Below are 12880 nucleotides of genomic sequence, written 5' to 3'. Positions count from 1 at the left end.
AGCATTTATATAATATATATATATATATATATATATATATATTACATGTGAAAAATTGGTAAAAAATCGATTATAACACAAATAAAAAAATTAATATAATTATATATTGTTTTACGTAAAACATCGTAAAATATTCGCGTTGATGTAAATATGTATCGCTCGGCAGTGTACAATTTCAACTGTAACAAACCAACTTTTTTTTTATTATAATTCATTTCTGGTAATACTACTATTTGCTTCTCGTAATTTTGGTAATCAACATGTTGTAACAAACGTTTTTTTACTTTTTCGTCATTTATCGTAAACGATATGGACCCATACGAACGATAAATTTTTAATATATATAAATAGATTATAAATTTCAAGCACGATTGGAGATACAATTATATTTATGACACAAATTTGCAACATACGTTGGCACCACTCGTCTGGCATAGCTTTGTTAATAATTCTTTATGTATATCCTATCGTGAATCGCGTTATTAGAATGTTACGAACATTGTTTCGATCGTTATAAATCAAAAAATACCATTTATAAACAGTACTGCCTAACAACGTGGGTTATTAATTTCGAAGAAATTCTATTCGTCGTAACCTTATCCTCTTACCGTAATTGTCATTCCAAATCGATGCAATTGTCTGTTTATGAAATTGCCGAATTGCTGCGCGATACGTGTAACGATATATGTATCAATGGAAGAAATACGTAATTGGCCATTTTCGGTTCGTTACGTTCATTAATATTTCCGTAGTCATCGACGATAGAATCACGCCACTTCTGGCAAGATACCATTCATGCACAGTGCTATAGCTACACGCGCGCGTCAAGGCGTCAGAGATCAACAGTCTCCATCACGTGCAATTGATCATGCCACTTGTGGATACGGCCCTGAGTACCGGCAGGTCTGTTAGCCGACGCGGAACGTAGCGGCGCTGCATTTCAGGATCCGTCGTCGACGGCGTCGTCGCTGTCGTAGTTGCGTGAATTCGTCGCGTTCCAACTATCATTCCCTCGAGGGAGAGAAATCGAGTGGAGCGTATCGGCCCCGTGTTCTCTCGGTCGTGCGTACTGCCGTGCGCCCGAGGCACGACACATTACAGTGGTGTGTGCGCGCGCGTCTATTTATTTGATTCTATGATCATTGACAATGTCCGCGTCCGAGGAGGACTACTACGACGGATCGCGGATTTTTACCTGGCTCGCGGATATCATCGACGTGCCGATCGACCAGGTGAGAAGTTCATCTCGTTTCGTTTTCATCGCGAGCACTCGCCCCTCTCGGATTGCCCAGGATTTACCTCCTGACCGCCGAAAAGGAGGGCGCATCGATCGAACTTAGATCGCACCGGATCTCCGACGTTCTTATTAAGTATCCTTGCGATTGACTTTCTCGTGGTTGCCCGTTGGCTTTATTTTCTCACGATGATCAAGGTTAAGGTTCGACGTTTCTCGACTCGACGTCGTTTCATAGATCGCGAAACCCACGAATCGGGCCAATTTTCTTCGTAAGTAAACAGTGAAATTGGAATACATTCAGAAATCCGTAGTACTAGGAGCAATGTGGCAATTCGATGATTCGATGAATAACCTTTCATTAAAGCGTTCTCTGTGCGTTACTTATACGGCATACGCGCGTGGGATGGATATAAACATCGTCATTGAAATAATTTTCGCACAGTCTTATACTGTACCACTACGGGACAGATTAGATTATGTACACGATTCCGACGTACCGCTGTTTTAACCTACACCGTATTTAAGTCGGTTGTCATACGTAAATATTAAATGCTGATAGTTCAACGAGAACTGATTTCCAGATGTACCGATCCGTGGAATTGTTACCGGGAAATTAAAGATAGCGTTAAGCACGGTGCAAACATTTCGACGTTTAACCCACGATAATGGGTACGTGCATTCTTTTTACGCGTTCTGCTTTCTCGATAAGATCTGTTCCGTGTATCTTCCGATGGTGTTACGGTCTAAAGTTATCAACAATGGTAAAACTGTTGGGTCTCGATTAGATAATCGTGGCTAGGAACTCGAACGAATTCCGTGAATTGGTAAGAAATTCGTGAAACGATGGACATCTGATCGCAATGTAGTACTTATGTACTTACGAGGATATGTATACGTTGGAAATAGAACGACCGATGAGCGCATTGGGAGACGATTTACGCTGTATAGGTAACATCAAATGCAACAGTTGGGAAAACGTGAGTGCAACGTGGACTAGTTCCGCTTGAGTAGCCAGTGTTTACTACGATCGTTCGAGTACCGGTCATTTTAAAAGTAGATATTTTTTACAAAAAGACGGAGGGATCAAATTTACAAATTCAATCCGAACGAGACAGAACGTCCTTTCCGGGTTTATCGGAATCGTTAGTATTTGGAGGAAATGTATTTCAGTGGACGATGTTTGCATACTGCAAAAACGTGAGATCCTTTTTTGCTGTTCGTAAGGTAGCAATTGCACCCTGAAAATTGGTTTGCGGTAACAAGCAACCGGTGTGATTTTGTGGCCGTTGAGCGGTTCGAAAGCATCCGTTTGAAACGCCTCTTGTCGGTGTTATATTTAGCGAAACCTTTATTTTCATTCTTTTCCTTCGCAAGTCGTTGAGAAAGAGCACCGTGGCGAATAAGTGTTCCTCGCTGCAATCACGTCTTCGCGTTAAACTGTTTTAAACAGGCTCACTCGGCGCGTCGTATTTCTGAAATAATAATTGCTTCATTTTTTCGTTTTTTTTTTTTTTTTTTCGTTCATTCGTCCCGATTCTACCGGTATTCGCGAAACTGAGAAACTGCAAGTTTCCCTACATCGCGCGGTATGTAAACATCTGTGCGGTGCGCGATTCGTTTGTTCACACTTTCACCGATAAACTCCGATGAAATTGAATACGCTGTCGCAACTGTCTCTTTTTTTTTACATAAGAGCGCCGTCGAGACTTAATTTTAGGACCGCTTGGGATGCTCGAAACGTCATCGTTCGCGGGCAATGCAATTCGATGTAGAAACGCGCGAGAGGGGATACATTGTGTGTTGTGCTTGCAATTCTATCGTTCAATCTCTCCACCGTATCGTCCGTTTAATAATTCAATGTTTGTCAACACCTTTGCAATTGATCGCGATCCGCTGTATTACGATTCCGTATGAAAACGTTTCGATATCGTACAACGACCCGCAATTATCTAAGGATCCACCGAAACGATTGTTACCGATCGTAAAAATTCAGCAATTGTAAGATTATTATGAAAAAAGTAAGAAAACAGAACACGCGATTATTGCCTACGCGTTATCTAACCGTTGTGCGATATAAAAGTTGCGTGTGACTCATTGGGTGTCACCCGAGCATTATATCGGCCGCGTTCTTTTCATTCTCCGATTCTAATCTGTTTCCAACAACAGAGAGAAACGTTGGAATTAATTCTCACGTCTTTTCACCTTCTGCCGTCGGAAGTTATAAATTATGACCGTGAACAATTGTACCAGTCGCGTTTCAATTCGGAAAGGAATGTATCGGTGAGCTAAAGCTGTAACGTAACTCGAAGAATGCGTAACAAAACACGGCTCTCCTCTATTTTCGAGAAACGGGTCCGACTAGGATCCCGTTTCGTTCGAATGGACTTTCAGCCCTCGGTAAAGAAACAAAAAAGCTCCGTGAGCCTAGCAAGCGTCCCGTTATTCCGAACAGAACCTCGAATTTTTCACCGTATAGGTTACAGACCAGCGAACACGATTCGGTGAGTCTTTTAAGGGCCGTAACGTTTCGCGTCTACGCAACCAAATATCGAACATTGTAAATGTTACCCAAATTTTTAACAGTAAATGTACCATTGCGTATTTAATACGGTTCTATTTTACAAACTTCTCGATCGATACGACTTGGAGAATTTCGCGATACCAAAGGCTAACGCAATCGGTCATTTTGAAGCATTACCTTTTTATTGATTTTAATCAAATTTTTAATAGTAAATACACTATTGCGTATTTAATACGGTTATATTTTACAAATTTCTCGATCGATACGACTTGGAGAATTTCGCGATACCAAAGATTGACGCAATCGGTCATTTTGAAGTTTACATTACATTAATATACATTAATGTGAAACATTTACGTTTACATTAATTTTCGCAAAATATTCTTGTAACACAGCGGTGCTCGAAAATGTTTGAAATTTTTAAACCGATCTTTAGAATATTCCTACTGTTAAGATACTATGCGTAATATTAATTAAATCTAATTTAGAATTCGAGCACCAATGTACTCTAATAATAGATTACCGTGTGAAAGATTACAGCACGAATATCTTCATTAGCATACGATATATTAAATGATAATATTCTCGAATCGTGAAGTCGTTCGACTATATTCACGATTCAAGTAAGGCACACTATATTTGACATTACAGGCTATAAATCAAAGAGAGTGTGCGCAATCGACTCGATATAATCGACGTAAAATTTGTTCTCGATGCGAAATGAAATCCGAGTCAATATCTTAACGTTACTTCAACTGTTTTTTAATTTCGCGAACCCTGGAGTTAGAAACACGTGTCTCCTCTACTAATCTTCCGATAGACTTATCAGGAATTTTCAATGTCGCATTAAACATTTTCGATAACCCGGTTTTACTTCAAACCGTTCTCAGTTCCTCTTTTATCGATTACTAAACACTCGCAACTTTTCCACCGAATCGCGAATGATCCAGTTTGTAGAAAACTTTACAAAAATATTTGTTTCGTCGTTTCTCGACATGTACCGACTTTCTCGGAAGACACGTCCGACCAGAAGTACACTTCGCTACGATGTTAGCGCGATTCACAGAGAACGAGGCACATTGTTCGGTGGATTATGTGCTTAGTAACGAAGACTCTTTGACGTAGCCACGCTTCGCGAAGTGGTGATTATAAATCGATGATTCATTAATGTCCTAGCGTACTATGGATGGTCTCTGTACATTTTCTATAATAGTCCGAGCGTATTTACTCGCTGCTTCGTAGGCGGTGGCTATTTTCGAAAAGAGTTCTACGGCGGTCAGAACTCGGTTGCTTAAGTTCGCGTAACGATCCAGATCGATTGTTTAATTGACCGCGTCTCCTTTTACAATTCCATTTTCATTCAACGTAGTCGTTCGGTGAATGTACCGTGGAAACGTAAGATGGAATGTTCAAATGGCACCCAGCGCGCCGGTAATACTCTACTCGGAAATATTTGCTCGCCTTGCACTTTCGTGCAGTCAGTCACCACGCCGGGTCTTAAAATAGTGGGTGTATATATAGGTAGATTTTTCGTACGAATATCAGCGAGCAATACTCGTCATCCATAGGACTAATTTTAATTCGAGCGGTGCGAAATCTTTCGATCGTTTCTGATTATCAATTAAATCTGGGCTAGAATTATTCGATAAGAAATACTTTGCTGTTCACATCAACGAGCAGTGTTGCTGGTAGATGTGTTTCTAACGAAAGTTTCCAAAGTTATCGAATTCTCAGATCGTTGATTTAAATTGAATCCGAAAGGCGGTGAAAATGTATTCAAGTTTGTCCTTGATGCAAGGAATACTGTGGTTCGTCTTGCTAGAAACGAAACTGCATTTACGCCAATGCTAGGATCAATAAATATTAAATGTGGTTCGTTTGGAAGTTTAACTCTTCTATTTTGAAATCGATGTAAGTAAACGCAGTGTGTACAGAAGTTTAAGTACCGCTGTGTAACCGATCGTACACGGTGCTTTGAAAGATCACTGGAAATAGTATTCGTTTGTTTTTATCGGTCAAGGGTACTTCGTTAAAGTACTCTTCGTTAAAGGGTACTTCGAGTACTTCGATTATTCGAATAGTTTGAAATACGTGTCGTATTCGAGTTCGATGTATTCTTTTCGAATTTTCTTTCTTCGTAATTAAGGCAGTCGAACCAAGTACTTGGAGTTACTCGTAACATTCAAGTACTCGATTCAGTTCGAATACAAACATTTAATTCGGTTCGAATACAAATATTTAATTCGGTTCGAATACGAATACTCGATTCGGTTCAAATACAAATATTTAATTCGGTTCAAATACAAATATTTGATTCGGTTCGAACACGAATACTCGATTCGGTTCAAATACGAATACTCGATTCGGTTCGAATACGAATATTCGAATAGCTGATGGTACAGGATACGGTCAATGGTATTTTCATTTTTAATTGCTCGCTTTCGTTTCGTCGTCAGAAATGACAGTTTCCTTGTAAATACTGCAACAGAGTTCGTTCGTTTCGCTTACCGAGTAATCGTCGCGAATTCCTCGCTGTTTTCCCTCGTTGGAATCACACGCGCGAGTCCCGTACAGTCAATAAGGAACATCGACCGATAGAGACGTTCGAGACAATAGAGCGCGCGATCGGTCGAATTACAATTTGTTTGTTAAAACACGCTGGCTTCTAAAAAGGCACACGCGACGTGCGAGTAGCGCCGCGTAGCTGCGTGTAAACGTACAGAGATCATTGGCCTCTGCGGGGCCCACCGTGTCAAACGATTCGTCTCGATCCCTCGCGGTGAAATAAATCGACATTGATACGGGATTACTTACAAGGAACGCTATTCAACCAATGATAAGCTCGCACGGATCTCTTTATACGGATCAAAAGCAAGAAAGATCACGAAAATGGGAATTAAATACGCTACGAAAAATTGGCTCGAGAGATCGACAAAGACGGTGGAAAGGAAAGAAAAAGTGTGAAAAAAGAGAAGGACAGTTTTGTTCGAAATTAATCATCTTTATTGAACATAAAAACGAACGATTACGGTGGTTTAATCGCCACGAGGATACATAATCGATTTTCGTTTATTTAATTGTATTCACGAGTCGATATTCTTTAATACACGATGACCTTAAGATTCGTTCTTGCAGAAACGACTGTCCGGATAAGAATTCGCTTAAAAAATTTATGTTAGGCTCTAACGCGTCCTTACATCGTGCGAGATTTATCGTACAAATTATAATCGAGAAAAACATTGGAACGATAAATATTTACACGATACTGTTGCATTAATTGATCGAAGCGATACACATAGAGTGTCTTCAAAATAAATGTTACGCGAGTAATTTGGTAATATCGAAGAATTCGTCTTTCTTTCGGTAATAAGAAAAAAAAAGAAGAAAAATAAAAGTAAATCAATTCCCCAATTTGACGTCACCGTGGACTAATACAAGATCACCAGCAGACGTTATTCGAACTCACTAGAATCAAGATGTCCATTACTTTAAATTTTATTTACCGACTAGGGTTGAATTTGTGTATCCGGCTCTTCAACTACAATTGTAATTTGCTCCGAAACGACTGATTGATCACCCAAAGTGTAATAGATGCGAACCTTCTTTGTCCGAATAACGCCCCCACCCTGCTTTGACCTTAGATCGCTACAATCAAAGTCAGTTCAATTGATCCTATTGACTTCGTACCACTTTTTGTCGCCGAAAGGAAAATCGTCTCGTTTAAAAAGCAAAAAGTCACACTGGGACCTTCGTGGATCGAAAAATACAACAATATTGAATTCTGCGTAAAAATTAACGAAACGAAATCTCTCTGGACACTTTCATTCTTCTTTTGAGGTACTTTCCGCGCAATTATCGTATAAACGCGTTGAAATTCGATAGCACGTATAATATTTTCATACTGACGTTCTTCTCTCTCGTAAAATCTCTCGTACGTATATCATCGTCGCTACGAGATCGCAGCTTCCTAGTTACGAGTTTGTTTTTATTTCTATGTTAAATCGTACGCTCGAATCGCGAATTCACGATGACAAGCTAACGACACGCAGCTGAACGAACACATATAACGTTTCACTTTCTTTCGAGTGTTTCACTAGAGGTTCGGGTAATGGAACATTTGTTTACACGGTGATTCGATGATCGATATTCCACCGTACTGTTCTCTGTTCAAGCGTTTCATTCTACGTTGCTCTTTCAAAGTATACATAGTGTCCCGACGCAACAGACGAAACGTATTAACACGTACAAGCGTGCACGTGACTTTCGATGCACTGCACGAACCCGCCAACGTACGAATGATCAATACGCTTTTCACTTTTAAATTACGGATCGCGTAAGAAATTCGATATCGAGAGCAATTTATTCGCAACTTTTAAACAACTCCGCACCGTGTATACGACTGGAAATCTACATTTCTGACCGCGGTTTATATATTTTTAAATCTACGCAAAGAATTGGACCGATACTTACAATTTGTTCTCCGGCTGTAAATGCAGAGCTTGCACCAGACATTTCCATATCGAATCTCTACTCGAGTGTTTGCTTCTCCCGACCTGTAACTGGTACTACATTCAGTAGTTAAAGCAAAAAGGAGGTAACTGTTCAACGTTTACGTTTACTTATCTTCGTACGGGAATACCGGTGCGTTACGTCATTCAAATAACTGTAGTAGCCAGAGAATGTAGTTTAAGAGACCAACGCTATTAGTAAGTGAATATACACGGTTAAATTACCGTTACTAATTACTGTCTGCTGTATCGTCTCTGTAACCTGTTTCGGTTTCAATTTTCAACGATATCCTGCGCGATGGAAAGTACGATTTTTAAATCTACGAAAAGTAGAAGCGTGGTTGGACCATATGTTTCCATCTTTCTTTCAATTGGGTCAAAGAACGTGTACGTCGCTCGGTGTAATTGCGAGTCGATTTGTTTCTCGTTAACGGTGACAAAACGAGCGATTGCAAATCGAAATCGTATTTTCGGCGCGGCTGGTGAGTGCATTCATTTTCAATGGGAACCTAATGCGTACCTCGGAGGCATTTTTGCAACGGTTAATCCACGACGATGATTTGAGAATTGAAATGAATCGAACGAACGCTACGAAATAAATTGCGCGGCTTTAACGAAGATTTTGATTTCGTTTTATCGTTGATACGAATTTTTTCAAAGTTCTATTATTTCTAACGAGAAGTGGGTACATTTGAAGAATTACTCGAGCTGCAGAAAGTTGAAATTTACGACAGTGTTTCGAATTGAACGAATTCAAATTACAACCAAGATTTAATACATACATTGGGAATGTACGGTGAAAATTTGAAATTTCCAGCGCGAGTACTTTTCGAAAAATGTGTTTTCAATTTAAAGTCATGCTTGTAGGAATGAAATTCTTTTTGCAACAGCCCGTTTAAAATTGTACGGAGAAACATTCGTTGCGTGACAAACGTAATTTCTGATCTTTAAATATTCCCGAAGTAGTGATCGATGTCTAATGTACTTTTGATCTTTCTCCGATCTCTTGGTGTAATTAACATTGAAAGCTGCTTAAATTTGTTAAAATGCTCGCGTGTAAGTGCCCTCAATCGGAAACTATAATCCCATTTAATAGGATTAGGGAATCAATTGGATTGGATGCCAATGCTTAACCGCATTTATGCAAAGATGCGCACTGTTCGAATTTATATTACGAACGAGTGATTTTGAATTAATCGTTCCGCGATTAAAAATTATAGATATTTCGTATCTTAGTAAAATCAGTACTTAGATAAGTATGCACATTGATTTTATAAACTACCGATATGGATCACGAACAGCTAAAATTTTCTTCGAATAGTGAACGACGAGTAAAACTATTATTTATTTGCAACATTTATTCGGATTAGCTTTTATCCGTTCGACGTGAAGCACAATTCGATCGTATAATTTAGATTATGATCTTTCTTGGACAAGCAATGCATCGAAAGTTGTTTATCTTTTATTTACCGTTCGAGAGATTTATCTAGATAAGAATTTCACACATCTCTGGTACGAACGAGTCTTCGTAATCCCGTATATCTTGATAAGTATGTAAATAGAAAATGTTACGTTCATTCTAGAATCGATTTCATAGCGTTTGATCCACGTTACGTATCGTAAGGCATTTTCATTTCATTTGCTATTAAATTCTTGCGGTACACCATTGCGCGTTGAATGGAACCACTAATGACAAGTAACGTTTGCACGTGACTGGTGAAATGCGATAACGCGAGCCGTGGAAAGATTACTCGAGTGATTGATTCTGCGATCGCGTGCACATTTTTCTTTGCCCTCATTGGACCGTTTTCACGATTAACCGATCATAAAGTGCGAACTATATACGAACGATTATAGTATGCGTGCATATTATCACGCTATGAGAACACTTTTTAATACGACTATCAAGTATTTACGTTCGTGCCGAACGTAGATCGTTAAAGCAATTTGAGATTTTTCACTTAATCGTAACAAGCACTATTTCGAAAACCACTCGTACCGAGACAACTAAACACGTATGTAACGTGTACAGTACTTTTTATATTTCGATCATCATACACAAAATACTCCAATTATTTTGAATAATAAATATTTGATAAACTCTGCTCCATTACCGAACGCGTGAAAGTGTAAAAACTTCCTGTTTCATTTTAATATTCCATAGTTTAATCATTTTCCGATAGCAACCGAGATTACTTCGATTTAAGAAATTTAACCCTTAGTACACTCGCCGTGTGCGGAAATCCTGTTGTTGCGTTTCTTAAGGATATCCATCGAACGCCTATAGGCGTTCGACGCACGAGATGTATCAATCTATTTATTAAGCCTTAAAAATTATATTTATCAGAATTGTAAATAGATTAGATAACGCATCTAATAACGTATAAGTTACCACGTGAAGTATCTTCAACTTTCACATTTACATAACCGTCTTACTGAATAGTTTATTTACTTGTCATATTCTACAGAAGATGAGTACGCTAACATTCACCTCGTTCCACGCGTCGAATTTTCAAAGAAAAGTATATTTCGTAACAGTGGTTCGCACACGTAATCTTTTTCGTTCATCGTTCGGAAGTAGAATTATAAAAATATAAAAATATTTTTGTCTCGATGAAACATTCAATTAAAATATATACGTTACGTTGTATAAACCTGGAAAACGATCAACGCTCGTTGAGCTCATTCTGTAATAAAAAATTGCAGATGATACGTGCTTGGACCTCTTCGAAGAAAAAGAAAAGGCGTTTGTAATAATTTGCGCGTGCACTGATAGATAATCTACGGTGTTAGGGTTAATAGAGTATGATTTTAAACGTCTCTTACCGAACGAGTTTTTTTTTCCATATGTGCGACGGTAGTGATAAACATGACTGAGCGCATTAATAATACATTAATATAATCGTTAAAACGTAAAAAAAACGTGAGACAGAGAAATGCAAATAATCACCTGCTCGGAGCAGGACCGATGTATAGTATACGTGCATGACTAATCGCTGCGTTAGATGTGACATTTACGTCTCGAACTTTGCCTGGAAACGATACCTTACCGTTTGTCGTACGATTGGTCAAAAGGCCGAATCAGCACTGATAACCGGAAAACGCTTTTGTAACTTTCAATTTATCTCGTTTCTGCTCAAGTAAACACATTCGTCCGCACTATACTACGGCGCCAGGATAAATGCTCGGAACTCGTAACGCCTGTGAGCATCTTTAGAGGTTTGGCAGCCAGCGTTCACATTCTAAGCCCACGGGTATGGTTTCTCGATGGCTCGCTACCTCGCTCGCCAAAGATGGGTGTGAGTTATTATTACGAATGATCGTATACATCATAAGTCACTGGACACTTGCTTGTCCGGTTTGGAGAATGCAAATTAGGATACGAAAATAATTTCACACGACAGATTGGATGATTTTCTGTAGCAACGTAGCGTTTACAATCCAAACAAATTTATAGCAAGGAACAATAATCGTACGCGTAAGTAGATTTCTGAGATATTTAAAACCAAGTGACCCATAGAAAATATTGCGCATAGGTTTTATTCAAACAAGATTAACCCAGAAATAGTCATCTCGTTAGTAGTTGGTCAAATCAATCGTTTTCTATATTTTATTACCGATTTCACAGTTTTTGCAAACGGTGGGTCACGTTATCATTGCGAAACGATGATTCGTCGTCGAAAGAGATTTTTTTCATCGTTTAAATTTAATAATTGGGAATGCCATTGAGATAGGTTAACGCGGCTGACCCAATTTTCAAGCTTCGGAACTCTTATGATTCAACTGTTAATTCGTGACATCAGACTTTGTTCTGGCTGCATTTAATTGACCAGATAACTTTGTAAAAAACATTAATTGACGTTACGTTACAATTAGTTCTAGCGATTTTTTTTTATAAACGAGATAACTTCATCGATGAAAAGAAAGTCGAAGATTGTTCACAATGCTTTTGATGCGATGTGCAATATGATTTATCGTTATTTGTAATTTGAAAAATTAACGAGCTTTATCTTCACAATTTACATACTCTTTTAACGTCAATTCGTTATTACTAAGTATTAAGCGTGAGTGATTTGTGACCAAGAGTGTATTTACATTCGGCGCAAAAAGGTTTGTTAATGTTACCACGGATACGTTCTTTTCGGTTTTATTTGCACGTACGTAATCGGTTTAATTTACAATCACCCGAATGACGTCGTGTTTGGTCTCTTTTGTATCGGGAAGCGTCGTCGAAATGCTTCCGTAACGATAGAACGAAAAGTACAAAATTTGTATTTTTCATTAATGAATGACTCACTTTAACACGTGCCTTATCACATTTTGGCGTTGATAGGCGTTACCACTGGTTGACACATCATCGAGACTTCTCTTGAAAATATGTTTTCTCAATGCGAATCTCACAATACTACTGGAGATAAGATTTCTCACGCCATTTCATAAGTGTTTTGCGTTTCTTAAATAGACGTTATTCAAGTCGAATGTGTACACTTATAGAAATATATTTATCGTTTACCGTGTATGGTCACATCTATTTCCATAATTGATTTCTACGTGTAGATTAATTAAACAGTGCCCTGTTCATGGAAGACGATCTATTTATAAGAACTCGTTCAG

The 12880-nt window shown here is 38.6% G+C and overlaps 1 protein-coding gene across 3 annotated transcripts in view; it reads left to right on the top strand.

Annotated features, from left to right (window-relative positions):
* The first annotated feature begins 919 nt into the window (after positions 1-919).
* Positions 920-12880, top strand: part of Oys (lysophospholipid acyltransferase 6) — a 30710-nt gene continuing 18749 nt past the window's right edge. The window contains exon 1 of one of the 3 annotated variants that reach the window (XM_076323621.1): positions 920-1232. In XM_076323621.1, coding sequence (XP_076179736.1) covers positions 1136-1232 — 97 coding nt within the window. In that variant the 5' untranslated portion in view covers positions 920-1135. Of the gene's footprint in view, positions 1233-11507; positions 11566-12880 lie in introns of those variants that run through there. The other 2 variants (XM_076323623.1, XM_076323622.1) reach the window with 2 other exon arrangements.

Source organism: Ptiloglossa arizonensis, chromosome 11, assembly GCF_051014685.1.
Source record: "Ptiloglossa arizonensis isolate GNS036 chromosome 11, iyPtiAriz1_principal, whole genome shotgun sequence".
Taxonomy (NCBI): Eukaryota; Metazoa; Arthropoda; class Insecta; order Hymenoptera; family Colletidae; genus Ptiloglossa; species Ptiloglossa arizonensis.
The sequence above is the reverse complement of the archived record's forward strand: the minus strand, read 5'-3'. Positions and strand labels throughout refer to the sequence as shown.